This window comes from Mustela erminea, chromosome 21 (assembly GCF_009829155.1).
Source record: "Mustela erminea isolate mMusErm1 chromosome 21, mMusErm1.Pri, whole genome shotgun sequence".
Taxonomy (NCBI): domain Eukaryota; kingdom Metazoa; phylum Chordata; class Mammalia; order Carnivora; family Mustelidae; genus Mustela; species Mustela erminea.
Window position 1 is genome coordinate 25,023,109 of NC_045634.1, and position 22,690 is coordinate 25,045,798.

Below are 22,690 nucleotides of genomic sequence, written 5' to 3' on the forward strand. Positions count from 1 at the left end.
GTGCTTACTGATTTCTGACATGGTGTAGCAGTTTGTCTGAAGGGTATGCTCGATTTCTTTTTCCATGTTCCTCTATAATGTAATTCAACTTTAGTGCTCATGATTCACAATATAGCTTCAGAATCACTGGTCGAAGCACCAAACATTCAAATAATTTAAATTCACCTACACAGAAGCAAGCAATTTTAGGAATTTTAATAATTTTAGAGTTTTAATCTTCATGTGCAAATGTACCTCTGAAACGCATCTCTGAAATTCAGGGATAAAATCCATCCCCTTAATATCTGAAGAAAAACTACATAGCAAACTTCCTCAGTAACCCATTCCACTGTTCACTATGACCTCTTTTTTTTTTTTTTTTTAAAGATTTTATTTATTTCTCAAAGAGAGAGAGGGAGAGAGAGCGAGCACAGGCAGACAGAATGGCAGGCAGAGGCAGAGGGAGAAGCAGGCTCCCTGCTGAGCAAGGAGCCCTATGTGGGACTCGATCTCAGGACGCTGGGATCATGACCTGAGCCGAAGGCAGCTGCCTAACCAACTGAGCCACCCACGCGTCCCTCACTATGACCTTTAAATTAACCTATTCATTATGGCCATTCCCTCTTGCTTTATCCTAGTAAAACAGAAAACACATTGATCTCAGTAGACACTCAATAAAAAAAGTTACCTTCATTTCTCCAAGAGAAATAATACTAAGTCTTTTTAATTTTAAACCTTTTATTCATTATTAGAATTTCTTCTCTACTATTTTTAGATTCTCCATGTCACTCTTTAAGTAAGGGGTCAGAGATAAACAAATCCAGAACTGAAAAAATCTAATAAAGACTGGACTGGCAGCAGATGAAATTATAGCACTGACAGGCTGCCCCAATTTTCTTTATTATGACTTGTTTCTCTGGCAGCCTATGCCTGTTTCACTAACAAATGATGGGGCTTCTGGCAGTACTCTTCTCCATGCAAGAATTAGTGCCTGCAAAGTCTCCTAGACAGTACAGACTGGTCACCACACTTGCAGGAAATTCCACAAGGTTGGGGCCGTGTGTGGATCCTCTTTTCTCCCCACCTGGCTAACTGGTTACCCACCTTCTCATGTGGGTGTCAAGTCAGACAGAGCTGAGTTCAAATCCCAACTGTTCCTTATTAGCTAAACGATCCTGGGCAAGTCACTTTACCTTTCTCGACTACATAATGAGAATAGTAATACTTAATTCACATAGTTGTTACAACAATCACACGGTAAGAACTTTACTTAATGCATATTAGATATTCAACATATGGTAGCTTGAAAACAAAGAAGTTTCCTCTTCTTGGGCATTTGCTTGGCATCTCTTTAACTTTGGCAAGTGTCCAGTCCAAGAAAGTGGTATTTGTCCAATGTCTGTGCGGGAAGTAGCGCTATCCTGCCTTGCTAGAACTATACAAAAGGTAGCACCAGAGCAAAAACGACTATGTGCCCATTCTGTGTCTATGTTTCTTTTTTCCTTAGTAATAGAACTCTCATTTTTAACTGAACCTAAGGCTTCCCAGAAAAATTATATCTGACATAAAAAATATAAGCAGAAATATCATGTAGTAGCTTCCAGGAAGTTCTTTAAAAGACAGCCAATGCATGACCTTTGCCACCTTCTTTTCTTCTCTTCATTTGTGCTTCCTGGAATTAGGATACGATGAATGGCATTCTAGACTACACCCTGAACTCTGAGGACTCTGGAATATCCCTAGGATGGCAGAGCAGTGAGCTGGAAGAAGCCTGGGTCCCCCAGGAGGGTAGAGGTCTCCTACCAGTCTTCGAATGCCTGTTCCAGACTTCTTTTATAGAAGAAAGAAAAAGCCCCCTCTGTACTTTGGCAAGTAATCATTATTCTTTGGGTTTTCTAGCCTCCTCATCTAAATCTAATCCTAATATAAGTATCTCCAATCTTTTCATGGGACTCACTCAATAGATTTTAATCAGGGGCAATTTTGTCCTCCAGAGGACATGTGGCAATGTCTGGGGGACGTTTCTGGTTGTCACAACGACAGGGTTGGTACTGGCATCCAGTGGGGGAGGCTAGTGATGTTAATACTCCACAATAAATAGAACCACCCCCACAACAAAGAATTATCTGGGTCCAAATGGCACTTTTGCCAAGGCTGAGAAACCTGGGGTTAAATACGTGTCTCAGAATCACCAGTGATAAGATGCCCTTTATTCATTACGATAAACAGGGTAGAAGAATGAGGTGTCTAGATTAATCAATATTCTTTTTTTTTTTAAAGATTTTATTTATTTGACAAATCACAAGCAGGCAGAGAGGCAGACAGAGAGAGGGAGAAGCAGGCTCCCTGCTGAGCAGAGAGCCCGGTGTGGGGCTCGATCCCAGGACCCTGAGATCATGACCCGAGCCGAAGGCAGTGGCTCAACCCACTGAGCCACCCAGGCACCCCTAATCAATCTTCTTCTCAATAGTAACCATCCTCGCAAACAGTGATAAATAGTTTTCAAAGACTTAGAATATAACAATTATAGGATACCTAGCCGAGACTTGAGATTGATAGCAAGTGAAAGAATATCCCATTTAAAAGATATTCTCAATTCTAGTTGTACCTGGGGGGCATTTAAAAACCACTGATGCCCAGGTTCTACCTGTAAAAATCCCTGGGGGTGAAATGGAGGCAAGTATATTTCTCAAGGAGGAGCAAAATCGCTTTCATAGAGCACTTTGTGCAAACACACTGAGGAATTACACAACATAGGCAACAGGGGGTATTCCTGGGCCATGATCTGCCTGCTCCCTCTAGGAGATTCTGTAAGGGCAGAACCTTTCATTTCCACTTTAATGTTTATTCCCACACCCTCTTTCTCTTCAAAATAAAGGAACACAGCGCTTTCTCCAGTGTGGCTGTAATTGTCAGGTCTTACTACCGGATGCCCCTTTGCTCTGACCTCTGGTTTGCCTTTCTTGAGGGTGGTCACCACCCCACCACCCACATGGGTGGTGGGAGTCTGTTCAGTTGTCCTTTAGTATCTTGCATGAACAGGACATTTAGATTTCTGGCTCCTGTCTCATTAGCAGAGTGGATGACTTCCACGAGAAGACACTGGAAAATTAAAAATGTTGTACCAGTCCCGCCACCACACCCTCACTTCGACACCTTGGATGCCAGAAAAGAAGAAAAAGGAAGTAGCTACAAAGAACAGTGAGATATCCAGCCATAATTTTTTTAAAAGCCTGGGTGATTCTAATATATAGTCAAGGTCGAAAACCACTGGTTTAGTGTACTCGGAGGGAGAATTTCTAGCTCCAGAATCATATTGCCAAAGCAGCTTATGCTGACTCAGAAAAAAACAAACTATCACAGAACTACAAATATGACCTTCAAGATTTCTTTGGTTTGGTTGTTTGTTTTTAATGCATTCCAACCCAGCAGAGTTTAATGACTTTATTTCCTTCAGAAAATATGCACCTATCTCCCAAATATGTATGAAATAAAAGTGGATGTTTTCATCTACTGCTTAGTCTAAATAATACACATTCCCTGCCCTAGGCGGCCTATCTTAAAATCTTACTGAGAACAACATGAAGATAGCGACCTAAAATGCTAATAAAGTCAGACAGCAGAGTGCTCTAATTGTACAAGAAAGACAAAATAGTTCAGACTATGATGAAAGAAACTGCTCCATTAGTGCGAGGAAGCTAATAAGCTTCATCGATGTCTTAGACAGGAGTCTGATAAAAAGCAATTTTGCCTCTAAGCAAACTGACCATTGAAGAGAGAGCAATTTTTCTTTATTTTATTTTATTTTTTCAGTGTTCCAAAATTCATTGTTTATGCACCACACCCAGTGCTCCCTGCAATACGTGTCCTCCTTAATACCTACCATCAGGCTCACCCATCCCTCCAACCCTCACCCTTCCAAAACCCTCAGTCTGTTTCTCAGAGTCCACAGTCTCTCATGGTTTGTCTCCCCCTCCAATCTACCCCAATTCACTTTTCCTTTCCTTCTCCTAATGTCTTCCATGTTATTCCTTATGTAAAGAGCAATTTTTCTATCAGATAAACAACAACTAGTAACCAGATAACTTATGCAGCATCACCTTTTTGAGCAAAAAGATCAACCTCTACGATGGCAGAGTTGTTCCTGGTACTCTTTCTAGTTCAATCTGGGCAAGAAGCAGAGAAGAAAGGTTAGCCCTCAGATTACTCTAAGATACAATGAGTAAGGACACTGTCCCCTGGATAAAAGATATACCAGTACTACAGCAAACAGAATTGCCTGGAATTTTATCTACAGCGAAGGCCAAGTAACTGTCTCATAGTCACAGGTTGGGGAGAGGTAATGCAGTATTTACAAGGGAATTCAGAAAGTAACTCTGGATGTGTACAGCTACCACTGAGAAAAATGGCCTTCACAGTATTCTCGCCCAAGGTTCTTTGCCAAGCTGTTGAGGGGACTGTGTGCTCTTCAGGATTACCATGATTCCATAGTAGATGCTGACTAACATATACAACTCCTTGTTGTAAGAGAAATTTGCAGCCCTTCAAAGGAAGTCATCAACAGATCTCCCAAAATGTAAATGAGAAACTGAAGGTCTACAAAGGGACAGAGGTCAGAAAAACAGGTCACTGCAGTTGCACTCAGTCATTATAGCAACTTAATTAAATCTGAAAATGTATTCTGTTTTCTAACAGAGTGGGCACTTTAAGAGTTTGATAATCTAATCCTCAAAGTACCTCCTGAGTGTCCTCCCCATAGGTTCTATGAACTCTGCTGGAAACAAAAGCCAGAAGTAAAGTAGAAGACAGGAAAGAGAACAGGAAAATATGCAACAGGAATATATATGGGATGGGTGATAGGAAGAGATTAGGAAACTTCTGATAATACTACTGAAGCTGCTTCAGTATCTTGAAAGTCAAAATGGGGGTGCCTGGGTGGCTCAGTTGGCTTAGCGCCTGCCTTCAGCCAGGTCAGGATCTCGGGGTCCTGGGACCAAGCCCCATGTCAGGCTCCCTGCTCAGTGGGGAGTCTGCTTCTTACTCTTCCTCTCCCTCTGCTCCTCTTCCCCACTCATGCTCTCTCTCTGCCTTAAAGAAAATTAAAAAAAAAAAAAAGAAAGAAAGAAAACTCAAAACTCAAAAGGCATTCTTTAAAATGCAAACAACCCAATTATCCATTGGCTGACAAAAGAATAAACCAAATATGGTATATTGATACAATGGAATGTTATTCAGCCAAAAAAAGAAATGAAATATTGCGACATACCACAACATGGATGACCCTTGAAAATATTATGCTGAATATAAGCCAGACACAAAAGGCCACATGTTACATGATTCCATGTATATGAAATGTCCATAATGGGCAAATCCACAGAGAAAAGAAAGTAGATTAGTGGTTGCCAAGGGCTGGGTAGAGAAAGAATGGGGAGTGACTGCTAATGGGTACAGGATTTCTTCTTAAAATGACAAAAATAATCTGGAATTAGAGGTAATGGTTGCACAGTCCGAAGATACTAAAAACCACTGGAACATGATACTAAAAACCACTGGAACATGTATTTTAAAATGCTGAGTTCAACAGGGTATAAATCATATCTCAGTGTCTAAAGAATAAGCCACTCTTTAGCTCAGCATTTCTACTGCCCCTTAGCGTCTCCATGCTCAACAGAGCGCCTGCTTCTCAGGACACCCAACGTGTCAGACTTCAGTGTTGCCCTATTTATGACAACAAGAGGAAGTGATCTTACAGAAAGACTTAAGGGCTCATACCATTTTTATTTTCACCATGTTTTAAAGGGGAAAATGTCATGTCAGGACCCCTAGTGTTCATCTTTGGCCACTCAGGTGAAGGCAATCCAAAATGCCCCTACTGTGACAAAAGCAGGTTGTCCAGTCATCCTAGGGCTTTTGTTTCTAAAGGTCAATTCTTACTGAGTTTCTTCTTTACCTACTATAGGACCAGCTGCCAAAATTAAAATATCTACAGCATTTTGAATAGTCCCGAGCCTCTGACTAGTGCATTTTGAAAAAGATAAACCATTCATTCTAATCAAGATTCATTCATCTCATACTACAGAACTGTAGTATGCCTCAAAATAATGCCCTCTAATCACAAAATAGTCTTTTGGTATCTTTTTATTATACCACTGTCTGTGTCAACATATGTGCAGTGCTCGGATCTTTTGTGGATACACAAAACAGAACATTCATAAGTCTGGAAGTAGAATGAATACTGATTCAGTTAACTATCTGCCACTATTGATCCTAGATTGTTATCTTAAACTTCCTTGAAGTTACCCAATGATCCACTTCTAACTGTATTCTCAAAGACTGCTTAACAGGGAAAAGTCCTTAGGAAGGCAAGGCCTCCGCAATCTATCCACAGTATGTTGACAACAGTTATCCTGCTATCTGTTATACAGTTATATACTATTATACAGTTATACAGTTATACTGTCTATAACAGATACTACTGTTGTGAACAGTATCTGTTCACAAACAATGCATTAAGAGAAAACTATAATTTCACAGAGGGTGACCTTGGTCATACCACAGGCAGTGTATCCAGGAACAAAGGGTAAAACAGCACCCAGGTAGAGCAAAACTGGGGTATCAGTTTGTACAGCATCTCTAGAACCAGCACTTTGTGTGTGTGTGTGTGTGTGTGTTGGCAGTTTTAAGGCAAAGAGGAGGCAACAAGGGTGTACTGTCCTTGTGAGCTCTTTCACTTTCCATAGAATGACACTTTAAACTCCTTTTAAATTTCAAAGAAAGTCATGATAAGAAATGACCTTTGAGTGTGTATAACCTGTATACTCCAGATAACAAATCTGGGATATTGACCCTTGCCTTCTTTATTAGCTCAAGGGTCACAATAATCAAAAATGAATTTCTAGTTTCAGACACAAATGATTATAAATCTCTAATAAATGAGTACCACATAGCTTTTCAAGACTATGCATGGAAAGAGAAGCATAAACAAATCTCTAGAGATTACATCCTTTAAGAATTAAATGATCTGTATACACAATCATACAACTGAAGCCATCATTATACATCTGCAGGACCTAAATTAATACAGGACACAGTTTACAAGAACATGGTACCCTCTACAAACGTACACCTCTTATAAGAGTGTATTATTCAGATTAGAAGACTAAGCAGCACAACTCACCTTAATGGTGACCCAAATCTAAAATCCTTGAAGAGTTCAAAGATTGTTTTAGCTAATATTTTATTTTCCATCTATGATTCATCAAAATTACTCATCAGAGACAAAACGGACATACTGGAGTTGCCTTTCTTCCCCATGTATTATTGTTTGGGGACACTAAAACAGAAGAACTACAGAAACAGAAGCCTAGAAAAGCTAAAAATTATATATTGCTATATAATCATACTGTTTATGCATATACTATGGCAATAAAAAATAAATATACAAAAACAGACACATTCACCCCTAAGATATCTCAAGTACAACAAGGAAGATTCAATGCCCCCATCAAAGAGACTCCCAGGTATATTTCAAATGTGTTTCCTCAAAATATTTAGTCAAGAACCCATGATTCCCAAACATGGGCCTGCATTTTCTAAGAAAAATTAAAATCAATGCAATATTCCATTATATAATTTTAAAAACATATCATCTCCTTCCCATTTTTTCTAAGTAAATTTCTGAGCAGCTAAGTAGTTACTCTTACAACTAAACAGCTTGCAATCTATTATAACCTAATTACCTGAAAAACAGGATACTTGGGGAAAAAAAAAAACTAATTCCTCTGCTAAAGGAGAAGCTGGATAAATTTAGTTGTCACTGAGTAGTAAGATTTATGGACTTCCTTTATTTCTGCCTCCCTGACAACCACATTTTTTTAGTACCTAACTAGGCAGAGGATGATAATAAGTAGCTACTGTCATGCTATAATTAAAGATCAAATACCTTAGCTGCTTCAAGAACTCAACATCAGAGTTGCTATTAATAAGCTTGATGAACTCTTCATAAGATGGAGCATAGGTGTAGGCTCTCTTGTGATGTTCATTCATCTGTTCTCTGCGCTCCAGCTGGGCAAGTAGCATCTGGTTAATGTAATCTGGATTACTAAGTAACTCCACTACTGGCTTCAAGACTGTGGGAAGAAGAAAGCAACACTGAAAAAGGTATGTTTCTTTGAAGGAACTGTTTTTCATTTACAGAACTGAAACCACTTCTGGTAAATGTTTTTAAACTACCCAAATGGGGACAAACAATTCAAATATTCAAAAATCTGTGTGCACACACAGCTCCCTCTGGGTATGCTACCAACTATGGCTACAATCAAGTGATTGTTTTAACAAATGAGTTAAGTTTAATAACGAAAGAGTGTCATTTGGAACCCAAGCTCCTAACATTGATATCAAAATTAAGTACACTGATTTTTTCCTTTTGTTTATTTAGTTAGTTAGTTTAATAAGGCTCATGTGTTTTGTCTGCCAAATGAACGTGAACATTCTCACAACTGAAAAAAGCAGGCCTCAGGGAAGAAGTTGTTAAAAAGTCAATGATAACAACTACAAACTCATCCTACTAACAAACTCATCCTACTAACTTTAGGTTAAAAAGTTCCCTTTTCAGGGTATCTGGGGGGCTCAGTTGGTTAAGTATCAGAATCTTAATTTCAGCTCAGGTCATGATCTCAGGGTCCTGGGATCAAGCCCAGTGTCGAACCAGCTTGAGGACTCTCTTCTTCTCCTTCTGCTTCTCCCCCTCCAGCCTACCCCCACCACTTGCACACACACTTGCTCACACATACCCTCTTTTTCTAAAATAAATAAATAATCTTTTTTTTTTTTTAAAGGGGGGGTTCCCATTTCTGGGGCACCTGGGTGGCTCAGCTGGCTAGGCAACCAGCTCTTAAGCTCAGCTCAGCTGCTGATCTCAAAGTCATGAAGCCAAAAAAAAAAAAAAAAAACCAAAAACAAAAAACTCCCTTTTCTCTATGTTTGGTATCCACTAATGACCACAGATAATAAATGAGACAATCAACGCATATCAAATGCAATGTTATTTGGGATTTTGAGGTAAGAGAAATTTCTCTTAGGTCATATTTTCTTCCGTTTTCGTATTCTGGTCAAGCACCTTCCTCATTAAAATTCCTTTAGTAATTACATTATGTTGTGGTACAGTTCCTTTTTTATTTATTCCAAGTTCACAAAATTACATATAGGCATTGTCAATGAATCTTCTATCTTAAAAGTATTCTAAGTAAATGCACACTAGAGTTTGAGTACAGATATTCTTTCATTGATGTATATATTATTGACCTGGATAATTCAAAAGCTATCCCAAATGGATGCTTGCCTGTGAAGAACATAAGGACTAATTATCCTGTGTCAAAATAAACAACAGAATGGACTATGCATTTGGCAACATGTTACATAAAAAACCTGTCTGTCATGGAGGGCCAAATAAAGCCGTCTTTGAATAACACTTCACGTTTGGAAAACCTGAAAATATCTTAGCTCCCACGCATCCCATGATATACAAGGGCAGCATACGTAAAGTGTTATCACATTAGTATGGAACAATTGTTTGCATAATCATCACATTAGTAATATGAATTATTTACAAGTCTACCTTTTGTTGTGAGTATTTCTGCAAGCATTATACGTAAGCTGAGAGACTGGACATCTTTTGAGGGAAGGAGACAGAACACCAGAACCCGAGAACACATCTGTAGGAATTTCACTTCATCATATGAGTTCCTCAAGCATGTATGTAACACAAAAGGCCTTGGTTGTTCTTCATGTCTAAAAGAAATTGATGAAGAGGGGAAGAGGAAGGAAAGAAAGGTCTGAAAACAATTCAGTTATGTATCATTAAGTATAAAATATCTCAAATGGACAATATATCAGTTTTAATAATTGTGTCCACTCCTCAAAAATGTCAATAGCTAATAATTTTCTCAGTCACAAACTAATTTAGAAAAAATGCTAATGCATGCTCTTTCAGGATTTCAAACCTTAAGTAGCATCAACAATTACACATAACTCCCAAATCACAGCAACAATCCAGAAAATTATGTGTTTCTTTTTTTTTTTTAAGATTTTATTTTATTTATTTATTTGACAGAGATCACAAGTAAGCAGAAAGGCAGGCAGAGAGAGGAGGAAGCAGGCTCCCCGCTTAGCAGAGAGCCTGATGCGGGGCTCCATCCCAGGACCCTGAGATCATGACCTGAGCTGAAGGTAGAGGCTTTAACCCACTGAGCCACCCAGGCACCCCTATGTGTGTTTCTTTAACTGGACTATTTTTAAGTCTTCTAGACATCTTCTTAAATGTGATCTATTGCTTCATTATTCAAAAAAAAAAAAAATCTAAGAAAATGTTACCAGGGTCACTAGCCAGCTTTCCTGACTAGGTAATCACGGAATAAAAATGCTATGGGTTTTCTACTGAAGAGAAGGTCCATGACTTATCTGGTGCTACATAAATTGATGGCAAATTGCCTTCTGTGTGGTTCCCAAGTATTTTCTAAATAGTCTTGACAGCTGTGGTCAGAGGCTTCCCTATCAGCACTGACCCTATCCTTATCCCAGGACCATTAATTTGGAGGATCCTGAGTGAAGAGGAGTAGAAAGCAGAACCTTCTATACCTCCTTTTCCCACAGTACCTTGATAGTAGTAGTTCAAGAAAGACAGGGACATTCATTCTTCTAACACCTTCTAGATAAGAGGGAACATTTATGGACTTCTTATAGTAACTAGGGGCCAATCCTGAGGAAGTACTGACACTATGTAGAGCAGGAGGGATCACACTAGTGCTAAACAGCGATGAAACAAATGCATCTTGGTGCCTTTTACCAGCACCTCCAGAATGCTGACTGCAATTTCTTTCTGCACTGGAGAATGAAGACTAGTCTTCCATAGAAGACTAATCCTCCAAAAAAGGAAGATTTCCTCTTTGCCTTCTAAGACAACCAAGAAAAATTCAATATTAATGTGAAAAGCCAACAAAATAAACAGGTTTTAAGAATAACCCTTTACATATATACTAATCATATGCTGACTTTTTTAAAATGGCATCTTCAGGGTGCCTGGCTGGCTCCGTTGGTAGAACATGGGACTCTTGATTTGGGGAACATGAGTTGGGGTTATTAGGGCTCAAGTAAAGTACATTTAAAGTGGCATCTTCAATTATTTGAAATTCTAGCTATGCTGCCAGTTAGAGATGATCTTTTAATATAGTAAGATCTAGATGCTACTCTTGTCTCATCAAGCACTTTTAAGGATAAAACTTTACTCTAAAATATGTATTCGGTTGACAATTATTGGGGAAATCTGACCCCAAAAAACTAATGACAGAAGCTTCTTTCTATAATATCAAATCCCTCTCAAAGTATACGCAACCCCTTCTCTGTTCCAGTGGAAAGCAGATCAAAGGATCCTAGCCAACAGACTTCTTCAAGTTCATCTCCCTCCTAGAACTGAGTTAGGGAAAACTTTCTGAATGAGCATAAAAGGCCAGATATCTGGTCAAAAAAATAAGGTCCATCTGAGGAAAAAGGGGAGGCCAGTGCTTCCCTGGAATCCCTCTGCTCACTCCAAGCCGGATATTCCTATGATGCCTTCCGGTTCATGGGCATCGAGTACTGCTTCAGAACCCAGGAAAAGATCCCTAGGCACGTGGCTGCTTCTGGGTCATGATGTGTCCACGTGCCTGTGTCCAGGCAGCAGCCTTCTTCTGCTGGTGTGGACGGATCATTTGTTTACTCTAATGCCTACTACTTGCATCTGGGCTCTCCCTCCTTGAGTGAGCAAAAGGACATTCACCTTTTGGAAATTTTGCCTGTACAACAAGACTTAATCTTCTCACCTGCGCTGAGGAGCAGGCATTATGAACAGCATTTCATAGATGAGAACACTGAGGATCTGAGTGGCTATGCAAATAGTCCAAAGTCAGAGGTAATAAACAGTAGAACTAACTCTCCTGTTCTGCCTGACTCTCTAGTCCAGACTCTATGCTACCCCAGAATCAAAGATTGCAAAGAGGAAAAGGGTGAAAAATCCAGAGATAAAGACAGAATATATGAATAAAAAACATTTTCCCCTCGGGGCGCCTGGGTGGCTCAGTGGGTTAAGCCGCTGCCTTCAGCTCAGGTCATGATCTCAGGGTCCTGGGATCAAGTCCCGCATCGGGCTCTCTGCTCAGCAGGGAGCCTGCTTCCTCCTCTCTCTCTGCCTGCCTCTCTGCCTACTTGTGATCTCTGTCTGTCAAATAAATAAATAAAATCTTTAAAAAAAAAAAAAAAAAACACTTTCCCCTCAAACAGAATGACTATGCTTGACGAGTAAATCAAACACAAAGGGAATGTAAGAAGGAGACTGTGAAATTAAAGATGCTGCTGATTAAACAGCTTAAAAAGAATCAGTTTTGGATTTTCCTAAAACATGCTGGAACAAGACAGATGGGACAAAGGAAGAGGAAGCAGAGGCAAGCCTTAAATGTGATCTGGACCGGGCTTAAAGCAGCAACAGAATGTCGGCCTGGAAATAAACACAAGCTGACTGAAAAGCTGCCCCCACACAACTGCCTAACAGTCAACCAGCGTATGTGTTGCTTTTATTAATGCAATTTATTATTGTCTTGTCTGACAGTGGCCAATTCAATTGGGTGCTTCCCAGGCTGCCAAAGTCATTTTGCAGCCAATAGATACCTGCACACCAGTGGAGATTTCTAGGATGAGGACACTATTTACCTGGGGCAGGCAAGTGCAGACACAGCCATCAAACCTAGACACATTGTCTAGCAGTCTCATTATGTGATTTGTAGAAGATAATGCATAATCAGATATTAGTTCTCTAGAGTTCACTTCTAGGGCATAATCATCTATATGAAAAACACCAGTAGCCTACTGGCACTTCTTCAAATATCTATAATCCCAGAGTACAGTGGTAAGACTTTTTTTTTTCTTTAATTAGAATTATCAACTACAGCTTCTAGGCATAGCCCAGATATCAGCAGAATAAAATCTACTGTTGGTATAAGAAAACTAGAAGCCCAGAGGGAAGGCATTTCTAAAATGGAATCAATTCTCTGTTTCTATTACTGTGATGCTTTACCCATAATATCTTTATATTAGTCACAAAAGCAGTAATTTCAGAAGCTGGTAAATGTCTCCATGAAATATATATGTTCATGTTCAAATTAGATCATCATAAAAATACTAAATTTCTCTAACCACTTGCTCTTCTCCTAAACCTAAATCTGTCCATCTTCTCACTGGAATAAAACATGGATTTAAAATACTGTCCTTCACTGAACCATAATTTAAGTACTTTAAAATGAGCATCCCCTGAGTTCCAACAAGTCTTGGACAGCATCCGGCAGGCAGAAGTCAGGAGCACTTTACACAACAGATACTGCAGCAAACTAGCAGGAGCTCCTAGGGGTTGCTGAACACTTGAAAGGAGTCGCTGAAGCTCTCGAGATGCCAGGGGTATAACCCTAGAGTCCTCATTCTCTCACGTTCCTTGTTAGTTCACATACTTGCTGGGAGCTGCTTTCTCCACCAACAGCAATTTTCAAAGGGTGGTCTGAGGACTCCGCTGTGTAATATAAAATGTCATCTGTCTTTTTCACCCTGTTCTTACACACACAGTGGAGTTTCCAGAGGCTACCTAATGTGTGCTAACACCACGAGTCTACTGCCTAATGGCAAGAGAACTGTGTATTTGTACACTCTAAAAATGTCTTGGTTTGGGGGCGCCTGGGTGGCTCAGTTGGTTAAGCAACTACCTTCGGCTCAGGTCATGATCCTGGAGTCCCAGGACTGAATCCCACATAGGGTTTGCTGCTCGGCGGAGAGTCTGCTTCTCCCTCTGACCTCTCTCCTCTCATGCTCTCTCTCTCATTCTCTCTCTCTCTCAAATAAATAAAATCTTGGGGAAAAAAAGTCTTGGTTTTAATAGCTGACATGGTGAACACCGATAGTATAGCAAGAGGTAAGGTGGCATATGTTTAACCACCAGCTCCCCCGGGGGAAAATCATCTCTGACTTGTAGCATTCTCCCATTGCACAGTGTAAGTACTCCCGCCATGGCTAATGACAAGCTAGCAAGGTAATATCCCTGATCTCAAAGTAGGGAAGGAATGTGCACAGTCAGCTCTTGCAAACCAGTACAAGCTGGTCCCAGAACCCCATGAGATAGAACCCACATAAACAAGGTGCTTTTGAGAGTGCATGGCTGGGTCAGAAGAACACGCAACTCTTGATCTTGGGATTGTGAGTTTGAGCCCTACATTGGGTGTAGACATTACTTAAAAATAAGATCTTTAAAAAAAAAATGCCTTTAGGTTTTCAATAACTTTAAGAGTATAGGGGATCCCAAGACCAAAAAAAAAAAAAAATCTTAGAACCACTGCACTACAGTAATTTTTTTCAAATCATAGATTGTGGCCCACAAGGAATAAGTTAAAATCCAGCTCATCTCAAACATCATTTTTAAAAAGATTTTAACACAAAAGTATCAGTTATCGCAGGTAATAATATTGTTTTATGAAACTGGGTCACAGTATAAAATGTATTTCTTACTATGGGTCACAATTTTTAAAAAATGCAAAATACTGGGGGCAACAAACTGAAAAATATTAGGCCCATGATGGCTCTGCACATTTTGATCTCATAAGCCTGTGTGACACAGACTTTGGGAGAAAGCACGATTCATGGAAAGAGGCAGTATAGCCAAGAACAGGGAGCTGCTGCTGCTCAAGGACATTTAGCAACTAGGCCCCACTGAGCAACAGCACAGGGCCCAGCAGGCTTCTCAGCAGAGAATAGGAGATACCACCTGCCCGATAAGGATGCCAATGTTTACTCATCCTTGTGTGTATATTTCAGATACCTTGTCTCCCCCATGAAAGTAGAGGTAGAATAGTATCAGTGCGAATAGGCCACATTAAATTAAGGAGCCCCCTCCTACTAAGTCCACATCCAAACAGGCAGAAGGCTACTCCTCTCCTGCAGTAAGACGACTTTTACATGCAAGCTAGAAGTGCTGTAATTCAGCATTCTCACTCATTCAGGAATAGCACATGCAATTAAATGGATCCCCCCAGCAAACCTCTGAACATAAGGATTTGTTACAAGCACAAAAATGGCCTTAAAGTCTTCCTTCCAAAGGCAGAATCACTTCATAGGTAGACATCTTGTCAGTGTCAGTGGAACAGTACAAAGAACTAACGAGCCTAACTATTCGCACTTTTCACATTGAAACATTTCTAATTATAGCCCACAACCTCCAATATTGAGTTCCTTTAAAAAGTCAGTTTTCAGGATATTGTGATAAAACAGAGTTCTCAACACAGGACTCACAAAAGGAAACATGAATTCTAAATCTTTCTAAAAATTGTTAATTCATAGACATTTCACAATATAAAACACTACATTTAAATTTTCTACTTCTAGGTACTCATGATTCTACAAACAAGTTCATGACAGTACCAACTTGGTAAAATTAATTTCATTAAGTTTTTCACAAATTAAAGAAGTCAATAAAGGGGTTTTCTATTAGAGAGTTATAAAAAAAAATCTACTCTATCACAACACTGTAACTGTTCTCCTTCAATATATCTACACTTCAAGCCAAACAGCAGCAAGAGGCAGAAAATTCTAGAGTTTTCTCTTGACTTTGACCCCTTTCTGTATACGAAAAATATTTTAATGTAGAAAAAAGGTGGGGGAGATTGTTCATGTTAGAACAGTTACCTGGCATTTGCAGCTTTCAGGTCACAGAAATGAGTGAGTAAAGTCCTCACAACATCATTGCAGACGACTTTAACCACATCCACGTGGCTCAGTCTGTGACGCAGCTGTCTGGCAATTTCCCAAAAGTCTTCCAAGAGCAGATGGTAAAGCTGTCCCTCATCTCTGCTGAGATTTCCATACCAGGACAGAACGTAATCTCTATAACTGTAGTCAAACACTACCAGGAATAAACAAAGCAATGAGTAAAACTTAGAAGAAAGAAGCATATACCACGACCACATTTCTACTGGAAGCTGACAACCCACTATTTAATATTCACTGTTTAAAATACAAAGCAAATAGATAACCACACAAGAGAAGACGTATCTTTCCTAGAATATTTCAAAATAAAAAGATTCTCAGATAACTAAAATTCTGAGGGTGTGGTGACCATATGTCCTGAATTTTTGTGGACACACCAATTTTTAAATATTCTATCCTGGGGCCAACCGATCTAAATTTATCAAAAAACAGAGTGTCTTACACAGTGGCAACCATTTATCGAGTCTGCCAGTTATCAATTTATTCACCCTTTTTTGCCCTGCTTTATGATACTGGAGATGGACCATGTAAACATTCCCTTGCCAACCCATGCCGTGTTAGAGTCTGTCGGGAGAGGATGCCGGAGGGACTGCGGAGGAGGAAGGGGCTTCTTCCCATCCTGGTTCCTGTGTGTTCTCTGATTGCTCCTGCAGTGTGCAGCAGGCAGCAGCACATGGGGCACCAGATGGCCTCACTCCCAGCAGATTCCAATGGCACTCAGAGGGCAGCTGCCCAGAGAAGTCTGCTAGCACCCTGGGGGTGGCTTCCCCAGCCTGAGTTATATCCCCCAAACTTCTCCACCATTACATGGGCCACAGCTGTGCCCTCTCCAGTGAGGCCTGGATCTCAGCTCTGGGGTGAAGAAGGAACCCACTCCCAAACGTATCACTCCTTAAAGTGCTCTGTCTCGGCCATAGGACTAGTGGGTGCTCCCATTATTTGCTCTTCCTATATTCTTTGGAGTTCTCTTTATTCCTCAGTAGTCAAGTTCTCTTGCAAGTTAATAAGTCTTTAAAAAAAAAAAAAAAAGATTTTCTTTACTTGACAGAGATCATCACAAGCAGGCAGAGAGGTAGGAGGGGGCAGAGCGGGGTTGGGGAGAGCAGGCTCCCTGCTGAGCAGAGAGCCCCATTGCAGGGCTCAGTCCCAGGACCCTGAGATCATGACCTGAGCTGAAGGCAGAGGCTTAACCTGCTAAACCACCCACGTGCCCCTAATCATTCTTTATATTAAACTTTCTTGTTCAAGTACTATGTGTTTTCTGTCTCTTACTGAGACCCCAACTAATGCAGAAGAATCCATTAAGTCAGATATCACAGCCGGCTCTGTGGCTGACAACCTTCTGTGGAAGATTTCTAGTATCTCTCTTCTTAATTCTGGATCAATTTTATGCCTTGGATATAAAAACCCTTAGCTCTAGACCAGTGCTGTCCAACAGAATATGAGAGTCACATATGTAATTTTAAGTGTCTAGTAGCCACATTTAAAAAAGGAAAAAGAAACAGGTTAAATTTTAATAATATTTTTAAATTAATAAACCCCAAATATTATGATTTCAATACAGAATCAAGATTATCAATTAATAAAATTCTTTTTCCATGCTAAGTGTTCACCATCTGGTATATATTTTATATTTCCAGCACATCTTAATTTGGACTAGCCACATTACTCAATCGCCATTTCTACACAGCAGTTCTCTGTTGCTCAGGGAAGCTCAAGTCTGCATAGAAGATGAAGATTGAAAAATAAAAATGTTACTGGACTTAAGTCATGAGTTCCCCAAGGGAGAAAAGCACAGCCTCATATCTGTGTTTCAGCATAAGGATACCTGTACTATTTTTTCATCACTGCTTATTTCTCAAGGTTTTCTCTTTCCTTCTTCAAATACCATTTGGCTTTATTTTGATATGACCATCATCATCTCAGATAGTCTATCCTCTTGCTTTGCTTTGGGAATCCTGTAGAATAAAATGTAACTTGGGATCCTGATTTACTGCACACCTGGCCCACAAATGTCTAACCCATAATTCTCAAATAGTTTGGCAGGTCAGGCTCATTTTATTCATCTTGGCTGCTCCACACCAGTTTTAAGTGGGCTTGGTGGGGGTAGATGAGCAGGTGATAGGAAGGAGGTCATATTTCTCAGAAAACTAAATAGCAAATGGAACCTCCAGCTCAGAGTTCATCCTATGTAAGGATTCCATATATGTGCAAAAGCCCACAAATCAAGGAAAACACAATTCTTGTTTTGATATTCTGTGATGGCTTTTTTTTTCCCCTCAGAATATCAACTATGAAAGTGTACCCAATGCTTTTCCTATTTCCAGAATTTCTACATTGCAGATTTATAGTAATTCACAAAATGGCATTTTAAATTCCGTAGGTCAAAAACATACATAAAGCATCAAGAATTTTGTTCACAGACACATGTACAACGGCTTAGCTAAATCCTCAAAGTGATACCACTGGCCTCAGTAGTGGGATAAGATACTTAAGACAGCTTAAGCCTTATAGTGGAGAACCATTATAGCCAAAGACTAAGAGGCATTGAAAAGATGATAGATAAAAAAAAAAAAAAAGAAAGAAAGAAAAAGAAAAAGAAAATAACTCAATCTTTTATTTTTCATTAAATAAGCATTTAATTCTGGCATATAAAGCTTCCAGTATATATGGTAGAATAGATAGCCACTGGACACAAAATGCAAACTAAAGGCAAAACCAACAAATAAATCACATCCTAAATGTTTTGGCTTTTTTCTGCTCACTTCCAGATATTAATTTGAATAAATGGTTATGTTTTCTAGATTTTACAAAAAGTAGCCACATCTCATTCCTTTTAAAAAAGAAAAAAAAATTTTTTTTTTTTTTTGAGAGAGAGAGAGTGAGAAAGCATAAGCAGGTAGAGGACCAGAGGGAGAGGGAGAAGCAGGCTTCCCACTGAGCAGGGAGCCCCATGTGGGGCCGGCTTGATCCCAGGACCCTGGGATCATGACCTTAGCCAAAGACAGACGTTTAACCAACTGAGCCACCCAGGTGCCCCAACACATCTCATTCCTAGTTGGACTATTCCAACTAGGAGAAGGCATAAATGGTTTCTGACCTGGATATTTAAGAAAATGGGGCAAAAACAGGAATAGGATAATCCCATAATCTCATTTATGGACACAAATAGACCAATTACTACACAGTAATTGAGTTACATCCTCTCAAGAAATTGAGGTGCCCGTCAAAAAACCCCGAAATCTTGCCATTTGCAATGACGTAGATGGAATTAAAGGGTATTATGTTAAGCGGAAATAAGTCAATCAGAGAAAGACAAGTATCATATGATCTCTCTGATATGAGGGATTTGAGAGGCAGGGCAGGGGGTCATGGGGGGGAAGGGAGGGAAAAAATGAAACAAGATGGGACTGGGGAGGGAGATAAACCATAAGAGACTCTTAATCTCAGGAAACAGGGTTGCTGGAGGGGAGGTGGGAGGGACGGGGTGGCAGGGTGATGGACATTGGGGAGGGTATGTGCTATCCTGAGTGCTGTGAAATATGTAAGCCATATGATTCACAGACCTGTACCCCTGGGGCAAATAATACATTATATGTTAATTTTAAAAAAGAAAAAAAGGAAATTGAGTCTCCAAGAAGTGAAATAACTTGCTCAAAATCAAATAGGTGGTAAAGCCAAGTGTCCTATCTGCCAGTCACCCTTCCTACTCAGCACAGAGTAGTCCTGCATGAAGGTGGAACAAACAAGTCACATGAGTAAAAGACATGAGAAATCTGAAAGAGCATCCTTCTCCATTGGACATTCAGCTTGTTTGAAACATTTATGTGAAAAAATATGCAAATGGCTACACTTAAAAAATTGTGCCAGAAGGCACTAATAGGACGAATGGGTGGAAGTCATAAGAAAATGTTTTTTTCTGTTTGACATAAGGAGGAACTGAATAAAAACATTAAAGCTGTCCAAGATTAACAGCAGATGGTGAATATCCTATCATAAGAAACTTTTAAACAAGCTGGATATCCAATGGACAAGGATGACCTAGAAAAAATTACTTCCTTTGATGGGGGGCTGAATTATGTAATCTCCACAGAGCCTTGTCTGCAAAGCTTTTAGACCCTTCTTCTGGTAAGAGCCACCCTGACAACAAAGCACTGCTAATTTATTCATTTTCAATTCTTTCACCCTTACTCTTTTACTAAACAAAGTTGTCACACCACAGAATTTTTAGCTAGTAGCAAATAAATCTACAATCCAAAACGTTTGGGAAATAGAAGTATTTTTCCTTTCATTAAAATTGAGTTTCAAATTATAGAAGGGAAAGCAATTATAAGAGACTTAATATCTTTAAAATAAGATCTTCTTAGCATGCTAAGGATTTATGTGAAGGGCATATTCATCTACATAATTTCCCATCACACTTGTTAACCACACACTGCATATGCTAATTAATACAGCTCTAAAATACTCCTCCGATACTACATTTTTGTTAGGAATTGATAAAAATGAACATTGGTAAAAATCTCAACTCAGGGGCACCTGGGTAACTCAGTCAGTTAATTGTCTTTGGCTTAGATCGTGATCTCAGGGTCCTGGGATCAAGCCCCCCCCCCCACACCCCGCATCCCACTTCCTGCTCTGCGGGGAGCCTGCTTCTCCTTCTCCCTCTGCCTGCTTGTGTGAATGCTCCAGCTCTCAGTAAAATAAAATCTTCAAGAAAAAAAAAAAAAAACTCAACTCAGTAATAGAAGATATACCTGGAACTAACAAATCTCTATCAGTAGCTTATCAGTATACCTTTAAGCTAAGTATTATAAAAATAGAGCAAATATAAAAAGTATGAAACAAGGGGACTTGGCTGGCTCAGTCCGTAAAGCATGTGACTCTTGATCTCAGGTCATGAGCTTGAGCTCCATGTCAGGCAGAAAAAAAAAAAGAAAGTATGAACAGAACCATGATTCTAACTATATACAACATATCTACATATACTGATTTGTATACAAGTGCACATATGAACAAAATATTTTAAAATGTATCCTATGGATCAATTTGAGGAGACACAGAAATTCATGATAAAATTGTTTTATGGTCTCTACTAAGAGATAAATAGGAGTAATATAACAAACCAAATGAGAAATAAAATAATTATCTTCATTGCCAAGCAAAGAGTCTTTCTTCTAGCAGCCAACAAAAATTCAAGTGCTGTTATCAAATCTATTTTCTAGATTACTCTCAATGAAATAAGCAGGTAAAAAGGAATCACTGCAGATTACAGAGAATGGAGTAACATGTTTGAAACTTTAATTTTAGTAGGATTAATGTGAAAAGAGGATTTAGGGTAACAAAGTAGGGAAAAACTGTAAGTAAGGAGACCAATTTAAAGGCCATCATGTTAGCCTAGATAAGGTGATGTTAGGTACTCTCTGCCTATACATTTTCAGAATAAAGAATGACTCAAACTAAAGAAAGAGTGTAAAAGAAAGAGCTCCATACGAGCCATTCTACTTCTGCCTTTTCCCCAGAGCAATTCAAGACACAGCCTTCCTGCTCAAGAGGTAAGGCCCCAGGGGTCATAAACATCCATGGCCTAAGTCCCTTGGAACAAAGAAAGAGTGCTGAACCAGAATCTGACCTAATGGTAATAAGGACAAGTCACCCTGAGGTGACTCGGGATAGCCGAGTAAAAATTGGGCTATAGATCTGAGATTTCATACTCAAAGATTTTCAAAAGTATGTCCTGTCAGTCTTCCTGGGAATGTAACTTTGGGAGAAACTTTTGAGAGCATCAGGTTTAGAAAGATGGCTGTTCTGACTTCTCAAATATATGGTTCATTCATACCATATCTGAACCCCCAAAATACAGTTTTTACACTTAAAAATCAGCTAACAAAGCACAGCAATAATATACTTTAATCATCTTCCCTGGGTATGCCATTCAGCTTCTAGCACTTTTAGCTTTAGTAATTTTTTTTTTTGAAGATTTTATTTTTAAGTAATTTCTACATACAACATGGGGCTCAAATTCAAAACCCCGAAACCAAGAGTTGCATGTTCCACCAAATGTGTCAGCCAGGCACACCTCAAAGCTTTAATAATTCTTACTAGTTCACAGAAAGCCAAACTGTATTATTTTGAGCTACATTCTTAAACATTACTTCTTTCTTCTTTGTAATTCAATCTACCAAGATTTAAGGCCAAGTCCTAATTTAACTGAGCTACAACACAAGCACACTTTAGTAACAATGACGAAAAATCCACCCACATTTATACATGCATATACACACACACCCCTTGTGTTTTACTCAACTCTTTGAATAAATCTGTTTTTAAAATACTTATTCTAAAGGGACTGAAACGAAAATATAAAGGTAAGATGGAATAATTATGTTATCTACTTCAAACTAATGTTAGGGGGAAATTTTTAAATAGTTCGTAAGCACTTCATATCAACTGAACTCAAGTTACTGCAGCCTTAACAAGTGTACCTGCTATTAAAATCTGCAAGCATACCAAGAGACCCTCAATTTTATCAATACAAGTCTACTATAGCTAGCTAATAACATTCAGAATTTCAATTACACATACTGGTGCCAGGGCTTAGAAATGCAAATTAAAATACTTCAAAGATGCATATTATAATCATTACAGGTTATCTAAATACTTATGAAACCTCTTAACTTTCTCAACATGTATTTCTAGATTCTAATTTTTCATTATTTTAAATGTCCAAAAGTTTCTTCTAAAAATTTTGGTTTTAGCTTATTGTTGTTTTTAACGACTGCCAGATGCATTCATTTTATTCTCATAGCCAACTTTATGGCAGCCTTTAGCTTTTCTTTTGGTAGATGAAATAAATACTCAATTCTACTGAAAATCATTTTGC

At 39.1% G+C, this 22,690-nt stretch overlaps 1 protein-coding gene across 2 annotated transcripts in view; it reads right to left on the reverse strand.

Moving 5' to 3' along the window:
• The window catches only part of SNX25 (sorting nexin 25), a 120,888-nt gene that overhangs the window by 67,434 nt on the left and 30,764 nt on the right, over window positions 1–22,690 (reverse strand). For both annotated transcript variants that reach the window (XM_032329224.1, XM_032329225.1), the window contains exons 3-5: window positions 15,727–15,943; window positions 9,596–9,768; window positions 7,922–8,108 (exon numbers count right to left, since the gene is read on the reverse strand). In XM_032329224.1, the coding sequence (XP_032185115.1) occupies window positions 7,922–8,108; window positions 9,596–9,768; window positions 15,727–15,943 (577 nt within the window). The remainder of the gene's footprint in view (window positions 1–7,921; window positions 8,109–9,595; window positions 9,769–15,726; window positions 15,944–22,690) is intronic.